Source organism: Dicentrarchus labrax, unplaced genomic scaffold (genome assembly GCF_905237075.1).
Source record: "Dicentrarchus labrax unplaced genomic scaffold, dlabrax2021, whole genome shotgun sequence".
NCBI classification, from domain to species: domain Eukaryota; kingdom Metazoa; phylum Chordata; class Actinopteri; family Moronidae; genus Dicentrarchus; species Dicentrarchus labrax.
Window position 1 is genome coordinate 22,967 of NW_026136842.1, and position 21,416 is coordinate 44,382.

The window sequence follows — 21,416 nt, forward strand, 5'->3', positions numbered from 1 at the left end:
TCGACACATACTTACCTCGGCATCATAAACCATAACATTAAGTAAAAACCTTACACATTTCTAACAACACTGGGAAGGCCGAATTCGATGGTATACTACTACCACAATAATTAACCACAATCCCACCAACAAAATTCAAAATAACAACAACTTACCTCACTTGAATCCCTAAGATAGGAGGAGAGCGGAGGAAACCCTTCTTGTATTCCACAAGACTCCGGATCAGCACACCAGACCTGAAAATAAAGAACATATTACGGAACATCATATTTAATTAAAATTTTAATAAACCTTCAATACAAGTTTATTGTTTCTGCTTTATGTCTGTCTGTGTTTTATGATTTTCTAGTCTGGATTCCTTTAAAATGCAATTATTTGGCTGTCTCTATCATTTAACTGTCACTAATCATGAATTGAGACTCATTGCCATATTTTATGCATTCCTCCTGAGCTGCACCTGTGTTGGCTTTAAAACACAGGATGAACACCAATTTATATTTTGGTTATTGTTCTCTTCTGTTGTTTTTATTCATTCCGTTATACCTCCATAACACAATGAGTGTCATTTGTTTAATTTTGGTTCTACATAAGTTGTATTTCATTTCCAGGGAGGCGGGGTCAGCACGACGGACCGCACGCCCCCAGGCCAGTGCACCAGAGCCCCATCTGGGCTTCAAACTTCACTCACTCCGAACCTAACCTTGCCAGAGCCGGGGTGTGCGGTCTCTCTTGCTTCTCCGTCTGCTCTGTTTACACCTAGTTTGGTTATTTTCTTTTTATTGTATCATTTATGTACACATATTAGATATAATCATATCTCTTATTATTTAATTTGAAGATTATTTATCCTCTATTTCCATTATCAGATTTCTTTTTCCCTTAGTATTTTATTATCTTATTTTCATTTGTCCATCTCAACTCCACCTGACCATCATTCCATGACCTTCTGCATAGATACACTTTTCCAAAGTCAATCAGTACCTTCTTCACTATCAGCTTAATTATCTTAACCTATTTCAGTTATTAGGATTATAACCCCCTACCTTGGCTTATCCTAACCCTAACCATTTGGACCCCTGAATATTAATTCCTTCATCCCTATTAAGTCACATATATCCTAACCCTAAACCAGGAGCTTTATTTCTTTACTTTATTTATTTTTATTTTATTATTTTCCTCCACAGGTGCAGCTCGGGAAGTAGTCCTTCCCTCCGCTCTCCTCCTTATAATAACCCTTATTGATCATATTCAAATGCAATTGCATAGCTCACTGGGGGGAACAGTCTAACACAAACCTGTATGTTCCTCTGGGGGCACCATTCAGGATCACTCACATACAAAGTTCACCTTTAACCTGTGTCGCTCCTCCAATCCACATACTGTACCCCCATCTTGACTCCTCCCCCTTTTCTTTCCACCTATAGCCTTTTTTTGCCCTCCCCAAACTTCCCTCTCCCATAGGCCCAAACTCCACCTGGGCGGCCCCGCAGCTGTGGGCCAACCGGCAGTGAGAGGGTGGCTGATTAGACGGAGAGAGTATTCTCCTTATATAAGCCACCCTCTCACACCGTAGTCTGCTTCCTCCCTCCATACCCCTCTGAAGAAGCGCCAGACAGGCGCGAAACGTCAGGGGTACCCGCTCTGTCGGATCGCTCGCCGACCTCAACCTTTTAACTAGCTTTATTTAATTAAATTCACCAACCCTATTTGGACTTTTTAAATTTAAATTATTAAAAGTTAAGTTTTAACGTTACACCCGAGCCACCACCCACCTGCCGGAGCGCACTCTCCCTCCTCCGTCTCCGTCGGCTCCTCTTTTTTGCTGAGTCATGTTTTCCAGGAAACTCACACACGCTGATCGCCACGAGGAGCAACGGAGACCGCAGCCGCAACACGGAGCAGGACCAATACAGGTGGGTGCCACACACTCGGGTGTCAACTTGGTGAGGGTCGGCGGGCCCCGACACGGGCGTGGTCGGGGGGAGCAGACAGACCCACAGCTGCACAACACGGGGCAGGTAGCGGACCCAGAAACTCACACGGTACAAACAACAACACACACAGGCCACCCAGACAAGCATTAGACACCGTCACCAGATCACTTGCAAAACATCACTTCAAGCTCATTCAGGCTGTACATCACAAGGACAATATAGAACAGGCACATTCAGCGGGTGAATTTCCATGGGGCATGATGCACATAACAGACAAAACAGCTGCATTCATTAAACCATCTTCACCCACATTAGAAACCTCAAAAATGATAGAAGACAACACAGACATCTGGATGAGAAACAATATGGAAATTTTATTAAAACACTACGCAAACATCATAACACACCTCACCAGCACTCCAGGGAATAAGCTAGCGTTCACAGCAGCCACTAATTGGGCAAAAAGACGCTATGGGGACAAACTACAAGAATACACAATCCCCGAAACTTACAACCTGCTTTTTCCTGCAGCCTCCGCTTCCTGCCCCCCCTCCTTCTCCTTCTCCTCTCCTTTCCCCCAACTCAGATGAGGGTTTTTCCACCTCCCATCATTCACCTGAGTCTAACCCCTCTTCATCCCCACCTAACCGTTTTCCTTTACAGTCTGCACACACAACTCTGGCCACGGGGAGCTCCTCATTCCCCACCTCTCCCCACAGGCGCTGCCCCCAGAGGACGCTGACTGCTCCCATAGATGGCTGCTGGCCTGGGGATAACATCACATTTCCTCAAAATAACAATAAACCAAAACAGGACCTCCAGCCCCGCAGCAGCAGTGAAATTTCCACCTGCTCTGTGGCAGACCTGGGCTCGGAGGTGGAGGCGGATGGCCAATATAACATCTTGGTGCCCGCGCCCCCGGTCCATCAGAACCGGGAGGGCGCTCTCGCTGGCTCGGGGCGGCTCCATACATAGCTAGAGAGTCTGTGAAAAACCAGGGGATTAAAATGATGAGAAAACAAGGTCACAAAGTCAACATGACAGACCCACATTCTAACTCTGATTTCCCCTCACAGTCTCTTATACAGCGATCGGGAGCGCGCGCCGAGCCGGGCGATCCTCCCGTTAGGGGCGCGGGCCCCGCTGCAGCCTCTGACCCGGTCTGCCACCGTCCCCCTGACAGCAACAAGCTGCGGGGTTGGCACCCGGGCCAGCAGCTTGACGGGCACCTCCCCCCATCAGTTCCGGGAAATCTGAGAAAATTCTGCAACTCAGATTCATGGTCAAAAAAGCTCACTCGGCCTTCCCAAATGCACCCATAACAGACATATCACTATCGGTATAGGAGCACACACATAATAAAAACAAAGTTAATTCACAACACATTATACACACACTTTATTAAGGTTAAATATACATCGACACATACTCACCTCGGCATCATAAACCATAACATTAAGTAAAAACTTTACACATTTCTGACAACACTGGGAAGGCCGAATTCGATGGTATACTACTACCACAATAATTAACCACAATCCCACCAACAAAACTCAAAATAACAACAACTTACCTCACTTGAATCCCTAAGATAGGAGGAGAGCGGAGGAAACCCTTCTTGTATTCCACAAGACTCCGGACCAGCACACCAGACCTGAAAATAAAGAACATATTACGGAACATCATATTTAATTAAAATTTTAATAAACCTTCAATACAAGTTTATTGTTTCTGCTTTATGTCTGTCTGTGTTTTATGATTTTCTAGTCTGGATTCCTTTAAAATGCAATTATTTGGCTGTCTCTATCATTTAACCGTCACCCACCATGTACCGAGACCTATTGCCACACCCTATGCATTTCTCCTGAGCTGCACCTGTGTTGGCTTTAGAGCACAGAATGAACACCAACTTATTATTATGGTTATTGTTCTTTTCTGTTTTATTCATTTCGTTATATCTTCCTTAACACTTTGAAGATCATTTGTTAAATTTTTGTTTTCTACATAAGTTGTATTTCATTTCCAGGGAGGCGGGGTCAGCACGACGGACCGCACGCCCCCAGGCCAGTGCACCAGAGCCCTATCTGGGCTTCAAACTTCACTCATTCCGAACCTAACCTTGCCAGAGCCGGGGGTGTGTGGTCTCTCTTGCTTCTCCGTCTGCTCTGTGTATACCTAATTTGTTTATTTCTTTTTTCTTATTGTATCATTTAGTACACATATTAGATATAATCATATCTCTTATTATTTAATTTGAAGATTACCTATCTATTTCCATCATCATGTTTTCCTTTTTCCCTTAGTGTTTTATTATCTCATTTTCTTTTGTCCATCCCAACTCCACCTGACCATCATTCCATGACCTTCTGCTTAGATACACTTTCCCAAAGTCAATCAGTACCATCTTCACTATCAGGATGACTTAATTATTTTAACCTATTTCAGTTATTAGGATTATAACCCCTACCTTGGCTTATCCTAACCCTAACCATTTGGACCCCTGAATATTAATTCTTTCATCCCTATTAAGTCACATATATCCTAACCCTAAACAAGGAGCTTTATTTCTTTTCTTTATTTATTTTTATTATATTATTTTCCTCCACAGGTGCAGCTCGGGAAGTAGTCCTTCCCTCCGCTCTCCTCCTTATAATAACCCTTATTGATCATATTCAAATGCAATTGCATAGCTCACTGGGGGGAACAGTCTAGCACAAACCTGGACGTTCCTCTGGGGGCACTATTCAGGATCACTTACATACAAAGTTCACCTTTAACCTGTGTCGCTCCTCCAATCCACATACTGTACCCCCACCTTGACTCCTCCCCCTTTTCTTTTCACCTATAGCCTTTTTTGCCCTCCCCACACTTCCCTCTCCCATAGGCCCAAACTCCACCTGGGCGGCCCCGCAGCTGTGGGCCAACCGGCAGTGAGAGGGTGGCTGATTAGACGGAGAGAGTATTCTCCTTATATAAGCCACCCTCTCACACCGTAGCCTGCTTCCTCCCTCCATACCCCTCTGAAGAAGCGCCAGACAGGCGCGAAACGTCAGGGGTACCCGCTCTGTCGGATCGCTCGCCGACTTCAACCTTTTAACTAGCTTTATTTAATTAAATTCACCAACCCTACTTGGACTTTTTAAATTTAAATTATTAAAAGTTAAGTTTTAACGTTACACCCGAGCCACCACCCACCTGCCGGAGCGCATTCTCCCTCCTCCGTCTCCGTCGGCTCCTCTTTTTTTGCTGAGTCATGTTTTCCAGGAAACTCACACACGCTGATCGCCACGAGGAGCAACGGAGACCGCAGCCGCAACACGGAGCAGGACCATCACAGGTGGGTGCCACACACTCGGGTGTTAACTTGGTGAGGGTCGGTGGGCCCCGACACGGGCGTGGTCGGGGGGAGCAGACAGACCCACAGCTGCACAGCACGGGGCAGGAAGCGGACCCAGAAACACACACGGTACAAACAACAACACACACAGGCCACCCAGACAAGCATTAGACACCGTCACCAGATCACTTGCAAAACATCACTTCAAGCTCATTCAGGCTGTACATCACAAGGACAATATAGAACAGGCACATTCAGCGGGTGAATTTCCATGGGGCATGATGCACATAACAGACAAAACAGCTGCATTCATTAAACCATCTTCACCCACACTAGAAACCTCAAAAATGATAGAAGACAACACAGACATCTGGATGAGAAACAATATGGAAATTTTATTAAAACACTACTCAAACATTATAACACACCTCACCAGCACTCCAGGAAATAAGATAGCGTTCACAGCAGCCACTAATTGGGCCAAAAGACGCTATGGGGACAGATTACAAGATTACACAATCCCCGAAACTTACAACCTGCTTTTTCCTTCAGCCTCCGCTTCCTGCCCCCCCTCCTTCTCCTTCTCCTCTCCTTTCCCCCAACTCAGAAGAGGGTTTTTCCACCTACCTTCATTTACCTGAGTCTAACCCCTCTTCATCCCCACCTAACCGTTTTCCTTTACAGTCTGCACACACAACTCTGGCCACGGGGAGCTCCTCATTCCCCACCTCTCCCCACAGGCGCTGCCCCCAGAGGACGCTGACTGCTCCCATAGATGGCTGCTGGCCTGGGGATAACATCACATTTCCTCAAAATAACAATAAACCAAAACAGGACCTCCAGCCCCGCAGCAGCAGTGAAATTTCCACCTGCTCTGTGGCAGACCTGGGCTCGGAGGTGGAGGCGGATGGCCAATATAACATCTTGGTGCCCGCGCCCCCGGTCCATCAGAACCGGGAGGGCGCTCTCGCTGGCTCGGTGGCGGCTCCATACATAGCTAGAGAGTCTGTGAAAAACCAGGGGATTAAAATGATGAGAAAACAAGGTCACAAAGTCAACATGACAGACCCACATTCTAACTCTGATTTCCCCTCACAGTCTCTTATACAGCGATCGGGAGCGCGCGCCGAGCCGGGCGATCCTCCCGTTAGGGGCGCGGGCCCCGCTGCAGCCTCTGACCCGGTCTGCCACCGTCCCCCTGACAGCAACAAGCTGCGGGGTTGGCACCCGGGCCAGCAGCTTGACGGGCACCTCCCCCCATCAGTTCCGGGAAATCTGAGAAAATTCTGCAACTCAGATTCATGGTCAAAAAAGCTCACTCGGCCTTCCCAAATGCACCCATAACAGACATATCACTATCGGTATAGGAGCACACACATAATAAAAACAAAGTTAATTCACAACACATTATACACACACTTTATTAAGGTTAAATATACATCGACACATACTTACCTCGGCACCATAAACCATAACACTAAGTAAAAACCTTACACATTTCTAACAACACTGGGAAGGCCGAATTCGATGGTATACTACTACCACAATAATTAACCACAATTCCACCAACAAAATTCAAAATAACAACAACTTACCTCACTTGAATCCCTAAGATAGGAGGAGAGCGGAGGGAACTCGTCTTGTATTCTACAAACCTCCGGATCAGCACACCAGACCTGAAAATAAAGAACATATTATGGAACATCATATTTAATTAAAACTTTATCAAACCTCAATACAAGTTTATTGTTTCTGCTTTAAGTCTGTCTGTGTTTTATGATTTTCTAGTCTGGTTTCCTTTTAAAATGCAATTTTTTTGGCTGTCTCTATCATTTAACTGTCACTAATCATGAATTGAGACTCATTGCCATATTTTATGCATTCCTCCTGAGCTGCACCTGTGTTGGCTTTAAAACACAGGATGAACACCATTTATATTTTGGTTATTGTTCTCTTCTGTTGTTTTTATTCATTCCGTTATACCTCCATAACACAATGAGTGTCATTTGTTTAATTTTGGTTCTACATAAGTTGTATTTCATTTCCAGGGAGGCGGGGTCAGCACGACGGACCGCACGCCCCCAGGCCAGTGCACCAGAGCCCCATCTGGGCTTCAAACTTCACTCACTCCGAACCTAACCTTGCCAGAGCCGGGGGTGTGTGGTCTCTCGTGCTTCTCCGTCTGCTCTGTTTACACCTACTTTGGTTATTTTCTTTTTTCTTATTGTATCATTTAGTACACATATTAGATATAATCATATCTCTTATTATTTAATTTGAAGATTACCTATCTATTTCCATCATCATGTTTTCTTTTTCCCTTAGTGTTTTATTATCTCATTTTCTTTTGTCCATCCCAACTCCACCTGACCATCATTCCATGACCTTCTGCTTAGATACACTTTCCCAAAGTCAATCAGTACCTTCTTCACTATCAGCTTAATTATCTTAACCTATTTCAGTTATTAGGATTATAACCCCTACCTTGGCTTATCCTAACCCTAACCATTTGGACCCCTGAATATTAATTCCTTCATCCCTATACAGTCATATATATCCTAACCCTAAACAAGGAGTTCTAATTTCTTTATTTATTTTTATTTTATTATTTTCCTCCACAGGTGCAGCTCGGGAAGTAGTCCTTCCCTCCGCTCTCCTCCTTATAATAACCCTTATTGATCATATTCAAATGCAATTGCATAGCTCACTGGGGGGAACAGTCTAACACAAACCTGGACGTTCCTCTGGGGGCACCATTCAGGATCACTCACATACAAAGTTCACCTTTAACCTGTGTCGCTCCTCCAATCCACATACTGTACCCCCATCTTGACTCCTCCCCCTTTTCTTTCCACCTATAGCCTTTTTTTGCCTTCCCCAAACTTCCCTCTCCCATAGGCCCAAACTCCACCTGGGCGGCCCCGCAGCTGTGGGCCAACCGGCAGTGAGAGGGTGGCTGATTAGACGGAGAGAGTATTCTCCTTATATAAGCCACCCTCTCACACCGTAGTCTGCTTCCTCCCTCCATACCCCTCTGAAGAAGCGCCAGACAGGCGCGAAACGTCAGGGGTACCCGCTCTGTCGGATCGCTCGCCGACTTCAACCTTTTAACTAGCTTTATTTAATTAAATTCACCAACCCTACTTGGACTTTTTAAATTTAAATTATTAAAAGTTAAGTTTTAACGTTACACCCGAGCCACCACCCACCTGCCGGAGCGCATTCTCCCTCCTCCGTCTCCGTCGGCTCCTCTTTTTTTGCTGAGTCATGTTTTCCAGGAAACTCACACACGCTGATCGCCACGAGGAGCAACGGAGACCGCAGCCGCAACACGGAGCAGGATCAATACAGGTGGGTGCCACACACTCGGGTGTTAACTTGGTGAGGTTCGGTGGGCCCCGACACGAGCGTGGTCGGGGGGGAGCAGACAGACCCACAGCTGCACAGCACGGGGCAGGAAGCGGACCCAGAAACACACACGGTACAAACAACAACACATACAGGCCACCCAGACAAGCATTAGACACCGTCACCAGATCAATTGCAAAACAACACTTCAAGCTCATTCAGGCTGTACATCACAAGGACAACATAGAACAGGCACATTCAGCGGGTGAATTTCCATGGGGCATGATGCACATAACAGACAAAACAGCTGCATTCATCAAACCATCTTCACCCACATTAGAAACCTCAAAAATGATAGAAGACAACACAGACATCTGGATGAGAAACAATATGGAAATTTTATTAAAACACTACTCAAACATCATAACACACCTCACCAGCACTCCAGGAAATAAGCTAGCGTTCACAGCAGCCACTAATTGGGCAAAAAGACGCTATGGGGACAGATTACAAGAATACACAATCCCCGAAACTTACAACCTGCTTTTTCCTTCAGCCTCCGCTTCCTGCCCCCCCTCCTTCTCCTTCTCCTCTCCTTTCCCCCAACTCAGAAGAGGGTTTTTCCACCTCCCATCACTCACCTGAGTCTAACCCCTCTTCATCCCCACCTAACCGTTTTTCTTTACAGTCTACACACACAACTCTGGCCACGGGGAGCTCCTCATTCCCCACCTCTCCCCACAGGCGCTGCCCCCAGAGGACGCTGACTGCTCCCATAGATGGCTGCTGGCCTGGGGATAACATCACATTTCCTCAAAATAACAATAAACCAAAACAGGACCTCCAGCCCCGCAGCAGCAGTGAAATTTCCACCTGCTCTGTGGCAGACCTGGGCTCGGAGGTGGAGGCGGATGGCCAATATAACATCTTGGTGCCCGCGCCCCCGGTCCATCAGAACCGGGAGGGCGCTCTCGCTGGCTCGGTGGCGGCTCCATACATAGCTAGAGAGTCTGTGAAAAACCAGGGGATTAAAATGATGAGAAAACAAGGTCACAAAGTCAACATGACAGACCCACATTCTAACTCTGATCTCCCCTCACAGTCTCTTATACAGCGATCGGGAGCGCGCGCCGAGCCGGGCGATCCTCCCGTTAGGGGCGCGGGCCCCGCTGCAGCCTCTGACCCGGTCTGCCACCGTCCCCCTGACAGCAACAAGCTGCGGGGTTGGCACCCGGGCCAGCAGCTTGACGGGCACCTCCCCCCATCAGTTCCGGGAAATCTGAGAAAATTCTGCAACTCAGATTCATGGTCAAAAAAGCTCACTCGGCCTTCCCAAATGCACCCATAACAGACATATCACTATCGGTATAGGAGCACACACATAATAAAAACAAAGTTAATTCACAACACATTATACACACACTTTATTAAGGTTAAATATACATCGACACATACTTCCCTCGGCACCATAAACCATAACACTAAGTAAAAACCTTACACATTTCTAACAACACTGGGAAGGCCGAATTCGATGGTATACTACTACCACAATAATTAACCACAATTCCACCAACAAAATTCAAAATAACAACAACTTACCTCACTTGAATCCCTAAGATAGGAGGAGAGCGGAGGAAACCCTTCTTGTATTCCACAAGACTCCGGACCAGCACACCAGACCTGAAAATAAAGAACATATTACGGAACATCATATCTAATTAAAATTTTAATAAACCTTCAATACAAGTTTATTGTTTCTGCTTTAAGTCTGTCTGTGTTTTATGATTTTCTAGTCTGGTTTCCTTTTAAAATGCAATTTTTTTGGCTGTCTCTATCATTTAACTGTCACTAATCATGAATTGAGACTCATTGCCATATTTTATGCATTCCTCCTGAGCTGCACCTGTGTTGGCTTTAAAACACAGTATGAACACCATTTATATTTTGGTTATTGTTCTTTTCTGTTGTTTTATTCATTCCGCTTTTACCTCCACAACACAAGTAGTGTCATTTGCTTAATTTTTGTTCTACATAAGTTGTATTTCATTTCCAGGGAGGCGGGGTCAGTACGACGGACCGCACGCCCCCAGGCCAGTGCACCAGAGCCCTATCTGGGCTTCAAACTTCACTCATTCCGAACCTAACCTTGCCAGAGCCGGGGGTGTGTGGTCTCTCTTGCTTCTCCGTCTGCTCTGTGTATACCTAATTTGTTTATTTTCTTTTTATTGTATCATTTATTTACACATATTAGATATAATCATATCTCTTATTATTTAATTTGAAGATTACCTATCCTCTATTTCCATCATCATGTTTTCCTTTTTCCCTTAGTGTTTTATTATCTCATTTTCTTTTGTCCTTCCCTACTCCCCCTGACCATCATTCCATGACCTTCTGCTTAGATACACTTTCCCAAAGTCAATCAGTACCATCTTCACTATCAGCTTAATTATCTTAACCTATTCCAGTTATTAGGATTATAACCCCTACCTTGGCTTATCCTAACCCTAACCATTCTGGACCCCTGAACATTAATTCTTTCATCCCTATTAAGTCACATATATCCTAACCCTAAACCAGGAGCTTTATTTCTTTACTTTATTTATTTTTATTATATTATTTTCCTCCACAGGTGCAGCTCGGGAAGTAGTCCTTCCCTCCGCTCTCCTCCTTATAATAACCCTTATTGATCATATTCAAATGCAATTGCATAGCTCACTGGGGGGAACAGTCTAACACAAACCTGTATGTTCCTCTGGGGGCACCATTCAGGATCACTCACATACAAAGTTCACCTTTAACCTGTGTCGCTCCTCCAATCCACATACTGTACCCCCATCTTGACTCCTCCCCCTTTTCTTTCCACCTATAGCCTTTTTTTGCCCTCCCCAAACTTCCCTCTCCCATAGGCCCAAACTCCACCTGGGCGGCCCCGCAGCTGTGGGCCAACCGGCAGTGAGAGGGTGGCTGATTAGACGGAGAGAGCATTCTCCTTATATAAGCCACCCTCTCACACCGTAGCCTGCTTCCTCCCTCTATACCCCTCTGAAGAAGCGCCAGATCGGCGCGAAACGTCAGGGGTACCCGCTCTGTCGGATCGCTCGCCGACTTCAACCTTTTAACTAGCTTTATTTAATTAAATTCACCAACCCTACTTGGACTTTTTAAATTTAAATTATTAAAAGTTAAGTTTTAACGTTACACCCGAGCCACCACCCACCTGCCGGAGCGCATTCTCCCTCCTCCGTCTCCGTCGGCTCCTCTTTTTTTGCTGAGTCATGTTTTCCAGGAAACTCACACACGCTGATCGCCACGAGGAGCAACGGAGACCGCAGCCGCAACACGGAGCAGGACCATCACAGGTGGGTGCCACACACTCGGGTTTTAACTTGGTGAGGGTCGGTGGGCCCCGACACGGGCGTGGTCGGGGGGGAGCAGACAGACCCACAGCTGCACAGCACGGGGCAGGTAGCGGACCCAGAAACACACACGGTACAAACAACAACACACACAGGCCACCCAGACAAGCATTAGACACCGTCACCAGATCACTTGCAAAACATCACTTCAAGCTCATTCAGGCTGTACATCACAAGGACAATATAGAACAGGCACATTCAGCGGGTGAATTTCCATGGGGTATGATGCACATAACAGACAAAACAGCTGCATTCATTAAACCATCTTCACCCACATTAGAAACCTCAAAAATGATAGAAGACAACACAGACATCTGGATGAGAAACAATATGGAAATTTTATTAAAACACTACACAAACACCATAACACACCTCACCAGCACTCCAGGAAATAAGCTAGCGTTTACAGCAGCCACTAACTGGGCAAAAAGACGCTATGGGGATAAATTACAAGAATACACAATCCCCGAAACTCACAACTTGCTTTTTCCTACAGCCTCCGCTTCCTGCCCCCCCCTTCTTCTCCTTCTCCTCTCCTTTCCCCCAACTCAGAAGAGGGTTTTTCCACCTACCTTCATTCACCTGAGTCTAACCCCTCTTCATCCCCACCTAACCGTTTTCCTTTACAGTCTGCACACACAACTCTGGCCACGGGGAGCTCCTCATTCCCCACCTCTCCCCACAGGCGCTGCCCCCAGAGGACGCTGACTGCTCCCGCAGATGGCTGCTGGCCTGGGGATAACATCACATTTCCTCAAAATAACAATAAACCTAAACAGGACCTCCAGCCCCGCAGCAGCAGCGTAATTTCCACCTGCTCTGTGGCAGACCTGGGCTCGGAGGTGGAGGCGGATGGCCATTATAACATCTTGGTGCCCGCGCCCCCGGTCCATCAGAACCGGGAGGGCGCTCTCGCTGGCTCGGTGGCGGCTCCATACATAGCTAGAGAGTCTGTGAAAAACCAGGGAATTAAAATGATGAGAAAACAAGGTCACAAAGTCAACATGACAGACCCACATTCTAACTCTGATTTCCCCTCACAGTCTCTTATACAGCGATCGGGAGCGCGCGCCGAGCCGGGCGATCCTCCCGTTAGGGGCGCGGGCCCCGCTGCAGCCTCTGACCCGGTCTGCCACCGTCCCCCTGACAGCAACAAGCTGCGGGGCTGGCACCCGGGCCAGCAGCTTGACGGGCACCTCCCCCCATCAGTTCTGGGAAATCTGAGAAAATTCTGCAACTCAGATTCATGGTCAAAAAAGCTCACTCGGCCTTCCCAAATGCACCCATAACAGACATATCACTATCGGTATAGGAGCACACACATAATAAAAACAAAGTTAATTCACAACACATTATACACACACTTTATTAAGGTTAAATATACATCGACACATACTTCCCTCGGCACCATAAACCATAACACTAAGTAAAAACCTTACACATTTTCTAACAACACTGGGAAGGCCGAATTCGATGGTATACTACTACCACAATAATTAACCACAATCCCACCAACAAAATTCAAAATAACAACAACTTACCTCACTTGAATCCCTAAGATAGGAGGAGAGCGGAGGGAACTCGTCTTGTATTCTACAAACCTCCGGATCAGCACACCAGACCTGAAAATAAAGAACATATTATGGAACATCATATTTAATTAAAACTTTATCAAACCTCAATACAAGTTTATTGTTTCTGCTTTAAGTCTGTCTGTGTTTTATGATTTTCTAGTCTGGTTTCCTTTTAAAATGCAATTTTTTTGGCTGTCTCTATCATTTAACTGTCACTAATCATGAATTGAGACTCATTGCCATATTTTATGCATTCCTCCTGAGCTGCACCTGTGTTGGCTTTAAAACACAGTATGAACACCATTTATATTTTGGTTATTGTTCTTTTCTGTTGTTTTATTCATTCCGCTTTTACCTCCACAACACAAGTAGTGTCATTTGCTTAATTTTGTTTCTACACAAGTTGTATTTCATTTCCAGGGAGGCGGGGTCAGTACGACGGACCGCACGCCCCCAGGCCAGTGCACCAGAGCCCAATCTGGGCTTCAAACTTCACCCACTCCGAACCTAACCTTGCCAGAGCCGGGGGTGTGTGGTCTCTCATGCTTCTCCGTCTGCTCTGTTTACACCTAGTTTGGTTATTTTCTTTTTATTGTATCATTTATTTACACATATTAGATATAATCATATCTCTTATTATTTAATTTTAAGATTATCTATCCTCTATTTCCATCATCATGATTTCTTTCTCCCTTAGTATTTTATTATCTCAATTTCATTTGTTCATCCCAACTCCACCTGACCATCACTCTATGACCTTCTGCTTAGATACACTCTCCCAAGGTCAATCATTACCATTTTCACTATCAGATTATTTATTTTAACCCTTCTCAGTTATTAGGATTATAACCCCTACCTTGGCTTATCCTAACCCTAACCATATTGAACCCTGGAATAATAATTCCTTCATCACTATTAGTCACATATATCCTAACCCTAAACAAGGAGTTTTATTTCTTTATTTATTTTTATTATATTATTTTCCTCCACAGGTGTAGCTCGGGAGGCCGTACTTCCCTCCGCTCTCCTCCTTATAATAACCCTTATTGATCATTTCTAATGCAATTGCATAGCTCACTGGGGGGAACAGTCTAACACAAACCTGTATGTTCCTCTGGGGGCACCATTCAGGATCACTCACATACAAAGTTCACCTTTAACCTGTGTCGCTCCTCCAATCCACATACTGTACCCCCACCTTGACTCCTCCCCCTTTTCTTTTCACCTATAGCCTTTTTTGCCCTCCCCACACTTCCCTCTCCCATAGGCCCAAACTCCACCTGGGCGGCCCCGCAGCTGTGGGCCAACCGGCAGTGAGAGGGTGGCTGATTAGACGGAGAGAGTATTCTCCTTATATAAGCCACCCTCTCACACCGTAGCCTGCTTCCTCCCTCCATACCCCTCTGAAGAAGCGCCAGACAGGCGCGAAACGTCAGGGGTACCCGCTCTGTCGGATCGCTCGCCGACCTCAACCTTTTAACTAGCTTTATTTAATTAAATTCACCAACCCTATTTGGACTTTTTAAATTTAAATTATTAAAAGTTAAGTTTTAACGTTACACCCGAGCCACCACCCACCTGCCGGAGCGCACTCTCCCTCCTCCGTCTCCGTCGGCTCCTCTTTTTTGCTGAGTCATGTTTTCCAGGAAACTCACACACGCTGATCGCCACGAGGAGCAACGGAGACCGCAGCCGCAACACGGAGCAGGACCATCACAGGTGGGTGCCACACACTCGGGTGTTAACTTGGTGAGGGTCGGTGGGCCCCGACACGGGCGTGGTCGGGGGGAGCAGACAGACCCACAGCTGCACAACACGGGGCAGGTAGCGGACCCAGAAACTCACACGGTACAAACAACAACACACACAGGCCACCCAGACAAGCATTAGACACCGTCACCAGATCACTTGCAAAACAACACTTCAAGCTCATTCAGGCTGTACATCACAAGGACAACATAGAACAGGCACATTCAGCGGGTGAATTTCCATGGGGCATGATGCACATAACAGACAAAACAGCTGCATTCATCAAACCATCTTCACCCACACTAGAAACATCAAAAATGATAGAGGAAAACACACACATTTGGATGAAAAACAATATGGAAATTTTATTAAAACACTACGCAAACATCATAACACACCTCACCAGCACTCCAGGAAATAAGCTAGCGTTCACAGCAGCCACTAATTGGGCAAAAAGACGCTATGGGGATAAATTACAAGAATACACAATCCCCGAAACTCACAACTTGCTTTTTCCTTCAGCCTCCGCTTCCTGCCCCCCCTCCTTCTCCTTCTCCTCTCCTTTCCCCCAACTCAGAAGAGGGTTTTTCCACCTACCTTCATTTACCTGAGTCTAACCCCTCTTCATCCCCACCTAACCGTTTTCCTTTACAGTCTGCACACACAACTCTGGCCACGGGGAGCTCCTCATTCCCCACCTCTCCCCACAGGCGCTGCCCCCAGAGGACGCTGACTGCTCCCGCAGATGGCTGCTGGCCTGGGGATAACATCACATTTCCTCAAAATAACAATAAACCAAAACAGGACCTCCAGCCCCGCAGCAGCAGTGAAATTTCCACCTGCTCTGTGGCAGACCTGGGCTCGGAGGTGGAGGCGGATGGCCAATATAACATCTTGGTGCCCGCGCCCCCGGTCCATCAGAACCGGGAGGGCGCTCTCGCTGGCTCGGTGGCGGCTCCATACATAGCTAGAGAGTCTGTGAAAAACCAGGGAATTAAAATGATGAGAAAACAAGGTCACAAAGTCAACATGACAGACCCACATTCTAACTCTGATTTCCCCTCACAGTCTCTTATACAGCGATCGGGAGCGCGCGCCGAGCCGGGCGATCCTCCCGTTAGGGGCGCGGGCCCCGCTGCAGCCTCTGACCCGGTCTGCCACCGTCCCCCTGACAGCAACAAGCTGCGGGGCTGGCACCCGGGCCAGCAGCTTGACGGGCACCTCCCCCCATCAGTTCCGGGAAATCTGAGAAAATTCTGCAACTCAGATTCATGGCCAAAAAAGCTCACTCGGCCTTCCCAAATGCACCCATAACAGACATATCACTATCGGTACAGGAGCACACACATAATAAAAACATAAAGTTAATTCACAACACATAATACACACACTTTATTAAGGTTAAATATACATCGACACATACTTACCTCGGCACCATAAACCATAACACTAAGTAAAAACCTTACACATTTTCTAACAACACTGGGAAGGCCGAATTCGATGGTATACTACTACCACAATAATTAACCACAATCCCACCAACAAAATTCAAAATAACAACAACTTACCTCACTTGAATCCCTAAGATAGGAGGAGAGCGGAGGGAACTCGTCTTGTATTCTACAAACCTCCGGATCAGCACACCAGACCTGAAAATAAAGAACATATTATGGAACATCATATTTAATTAAAACTTTATCAAACCTCAATACAAGTTTATTGTTTCTGCTTTAAGTCTGTCTGTGTTTTATGATTTTCTAGTCTGGTTTCCTTTTAAAATGCAATTTTTTGGCTGTCTCTATTATTTAACTGTCACTAACCATGAATTGAGACTCATTGCCATATTTTATGCATTCCTCCTGAGCTGCACCTGTGTTGGCTTTAAAACACAGTATGAACACCATTTATATTTTGGTTATTGTTCTTTTCTGTTGTTTTTATTCATTCCGTTATACCTCCATAACACAATGAGTGTCATTTGTTTAATTTTGGTTCTACACAAGTTGTATTTCATTTCCAGGGAGGCGGGGTCAGTACGACGGACCGCACGCCCCCAGGCCAGTGCACCAGAGCCCCATCTGGGCTTCAAACTTCACTCACTCCGAACCTAACCTTGCCAGAGCCGGGGGTGTGTGGTCTCTCTTGCTTCTCCGTCTGCTCTGTTTACACCTAGTTTGGTTATTTTCTTTTTTCTTATTGTATCATTTAGTACACATATTAGATATAATCATATCTCTTATTATTTAATTTGAAGATTACCTATCTATTTCCATCATCATGTTTTCTTTTTCCCTTAGTGTTTTATTATCTCATTTTCTTTTGTCCATCCCAACTCCACCTGACCATCATTCCATGACCTTCTGCTTAGATACACTTTCCCAAAGTCAATCAGTACCTTCTTCACTATCAGCTTAATTATCTTAACCTATTTCAGTTATTAGGATTATAACCCCTACCTTGGCTTATCCTAACCCTAACCATTTGGACCCCTGAATATTAATTCCTTCATCCCTATACAGTCATATATATCCTAACCCTAAACAAGGAGTTCTAATTTCTTTATTTATTTTTATTTTATTATTTTCCTCCACAGGTGCAGCTCGGGAAGTAGTCCTTCCCTCCGCTCTCCTCCTTATAATAACCCTTATTGATCATATTCAAATGCAATTGCATAGCTCACTGGGGGGAACAGTCTAACACAAACCTGTATGTTCCTCTGGGGGCACCATTCAGGATCACTCACATACAAAGTTCACCTTTAACCTGTGTCGCTCCTCCAATCCACATACTGTACCCCCATCTTGACTCCTCCCCCTTTTCTTTCCACCTATAGCCTTTTTTTGCCTTCCCCAAACTTCCCTCTCCCATAGGCCCAAACTCCACCTGGGCGGCCCCGCAGCTGTGGGCCAACCGGCAGTGAGAGGGTGGCTGATTAGACGGAGAGAGTATTCTCCTTATATAAGCCACCCTCTCACACCGTAGTCTGCTTCCTCCCTCCATACCCCTCTGAAGAAGCGCCAGACAGGCGCGAAACGTCAGGGGTACCCGCTCTGTCGGATCGCTCGCCGACCTCAACCTTTTAACTAGCTTTATTTAATTAAATTCACCAACCCTATTTGGACTTTTTAAATTTAAATTATTAAAAGTTAAGTTTTAACGTTACACCCGAGCCACCACCCACCTGCCGGAGCGCACTCTCCCTCCTCCGTCTCCGTCGGCTCCTCTTTTTTGCTGAGTCATGTTTTCCAGGAAACTCACACACGCTGATCGCCACGAGGAGCAACGGAGACCGCAGCCGCAACACGGAGCAGGACCATCACAGGTGGGTGCCACACACTCGGGTGTTAACTTGGTGAGGGTCGGTGGGCCCCGACACGGGCGTGGTCGGGGGGAGCAGACAGACCCACAGCTGCACAACACGGGGCAGGTAGCGGACCCAGAAACACACACGGTACAAACAACAACACACACAGGCCACCCAGACAAGCATTAGACACCGTCACCAGATCACTTGCAAAACATCACTTCAAGCTCATTCAGGCTGTACATCACAAGGACAATATAGAACAGGCACATTCAGCGGGTGAATTTCCATGGGGTATGATGCACATAACAGACAAAACAGCTGCATTCATTAAACCATCTTCACCCACATTAGAAACCTCAAAAATGATAGAAGACAACACAGACATCTGGATGAGAAACAATATGGAAATTTTATTAAAACACTACGCAAACATCATAACACACCTCACCAGCACTCCAGGAAATAAGCTAGCGTTCACAGCAGCCACTAATTGGGCCAAAAGACGCTATGGGGACAGATTACAAGATTACACAATCCCCGAAACTTACAACCTGCTTTTTCCTTCAGCCTCCGCTTCCCCCCCCCCCCCTCCTTCTCCTTCTCCTCTCCTTTCCCCCAACTCAGAAGAGGGTTTTTCCACCTCCCATCACTCACCTGAGTCTAACCCCTCTTCATCCCCACCTAACCGTTTTCCTTTACAGTCTGCACACACAACTCTGGCCACGGGGAGCTCCTCATTCCCCACCTCTCCCCACAGGCGCTGCCCCCAGAGGACGCTGACTGCTCCCATAGATGGCTGCTGGCCTGGGGATAACATCACATTTCCTCAAAATAACAATAAACCAAAACAGGACCTCCAGCCCCGCAGCAGCAGTGAAATTTCCACCTGCTCTGTGGCAGACCTGGGCTCGGAGGTGGAGGCGGATGGCCAATATAACATCTTGGTGCCCGCGCCCCCGGTCCATCAGAACCGGGAGGGCGCTCTCGCTGGCTCGGTGGCGGCTCCATACATAGCTAGAGAGTCTGTGAAAAACCAGGGGATTAAAATGATGAGAAAACAAGGTCACAAAGTCAACATGACAGACCCACATTCTAACTCTGATTTCCCCTCACAGTCTCTTATACAGCGATCGGGAGCGCGCGCCGAGCCGGGCGATCCTCCCGTTAGGGGCGCGGGCCCCGCTGCAGCCTCTGACCCGGTCTGCCACCGTCCCCCTGACAGCAACAAGCTGCGGGGCTGGCACCCGGGCCAGCAGCTTGACGGGCACCTCCCCCCCATCAGTTCCGGGAAATCTGAGAAAATTCTGCAACTCAGATTCATGGTCAAAAAAGCTCACTCGGCCTTCCCAAATGCACCCATAACAGACATATCACTATCGGTATAGGAGCACACACATAATAAAAACAAAGTTAATTCACAACACATTATACACACACTTTATTAAGGTTAAATATACATCGACACATACTTCCCTCGGCACCATAAACCATAACACTAAGTAAAAACCTTACACATTTCTAACAACACTGGGAAGGCCGAATTCGATGGTATACTACTACCACAATAATTAACCACAATTCCACCAACAAAATTCAAAATAACAACAACTTACCTCACTTGAATCCCTAAGATAGGAGGAGAGCGGAGGGAACTCGTCTTGTATTCTACAAACCTCCGGATCAGCACACCAGACCTGAAAATAAAGAACATATTATGGAACATCATATTTAATTAAAACTTTATCAAACCTCAATACAAGTTTATTGTTTCTGTTTTAAGTCTATTTGTGTTGTATGATTTTCTAGTCTGGTTTCCTTTTAAAATGCAATTTTTTTGGCTGTCTCTATCATTTAACTGTCACTAATCATGAATTGAGACTCATTGCCATATTTTATGCATTCCTCCTGAGCTGCACCTGTGTTGGCTTTAGAACACAGTATGAACACCATTTATATTTTGGTTATTGTTCTCTTCTGTTGTTTTTATTCATTCCGTTATACCTCCATAACACAATGAGTGTCATTTGTTTAATTTTGGTTCTACATAAGTTGTATTTCATTTCCAGGGAGGCGGGGTCAGCACGACGGACCGCACGCCCCCAGGCCAGTGCACCAGAGCCCCATCTGGGCTTCAAACTTCACTCACTCCGAACCTAACCTTGCCAGAGCCGGGGGTGTGTGGTCTCTCGTGCTTCTCCGTCTGCTCTGTTTACACCTACTTTGGTTATTTTCTTTTTTCTTATTGTATCATTTAGTACACATATTAGATATAATCATATCTCTTATTATTTAATTTGAAGATTACCTATCCTCTATTTCCATCATCATGTTTTCTTTTTCCCTTAGTGTTTTATTATCTCATTTTCTTTTGTCCATCCCAACTCCACCTGACCATCATTCCATGACCTTCTGCTTAGATACACTTTCCCAAAGTCAATCAGTACCTTCTTCACTATCAGCTTAATTATCTTAACCTATTTCAGTTATTAGGATTATAACCCCTACCTTGGCTTATCCTAACCCTAACCATTTGGACCCCTGAATATTAATTCCTTCATCCCTATACAGTCATATATATCCTAACCCTAAACAAGGAGTTCTAATTTCTTTATTTATTTTTATTTTATTATTTTCCTCCACAGGTGCAGCTCGGGAAGTAGTCCTTCCCTCCGCTCTCCTCCTTATAATAACCCTTATTGATCATATTCAAATGCAATTGCATAGCTCACTGGGGGGAACAGTCTAACA

General features: G+C 45.9%; 2 protein-coding genes across 2 annotated transcripts; both read left to right on the forward strand.

Moving 5' to 3' along the window:
- Positions 1-7,266: 7,266 nt before the first annotated feature.
- Positions 7,267-13,725, forward strand: LOC127360059 (uncharacterized). The gene is made up of 3 exons (XM_051394312.1): positions 7,267-7,270; positions 8,451-8,622; positions 12,724-13,725. The coding sequence occupies exons 1-3, from the start codon at positions 7,267-7,269 to the stop codon at positions 13,325-13,327; spliced, it is 780 nt and encodes a 259-aa protein (XP_051250272.1). The 3' UTR covers positions 13,328-13,725.
- A 639-nt stretch (positions 13,726-14,364) lies between these two features.
- On the forward strand, positions 14,365-17,075 carry LOC127360060 (uncharacterized). Its single transcript, XM_051394314.1, has 4 exons — positions 14,365-14,395; positions 14,844-14,925; positions 15,161-15,331; positions 16,072-17,075. The coding sequence occupies exons 1-4, from the start codon at positions 14,365-14,367 to the stop codon at positions 16,673-16,675; spliced, it is 888 nt and encodes a 295-aa protein (XP_051250274.1). The 3' UTR covers positions 16,676-17,075.
- The last annotated feature ends 4,341 nt before the right edge of the window (positions 17,076-21,416 follow it).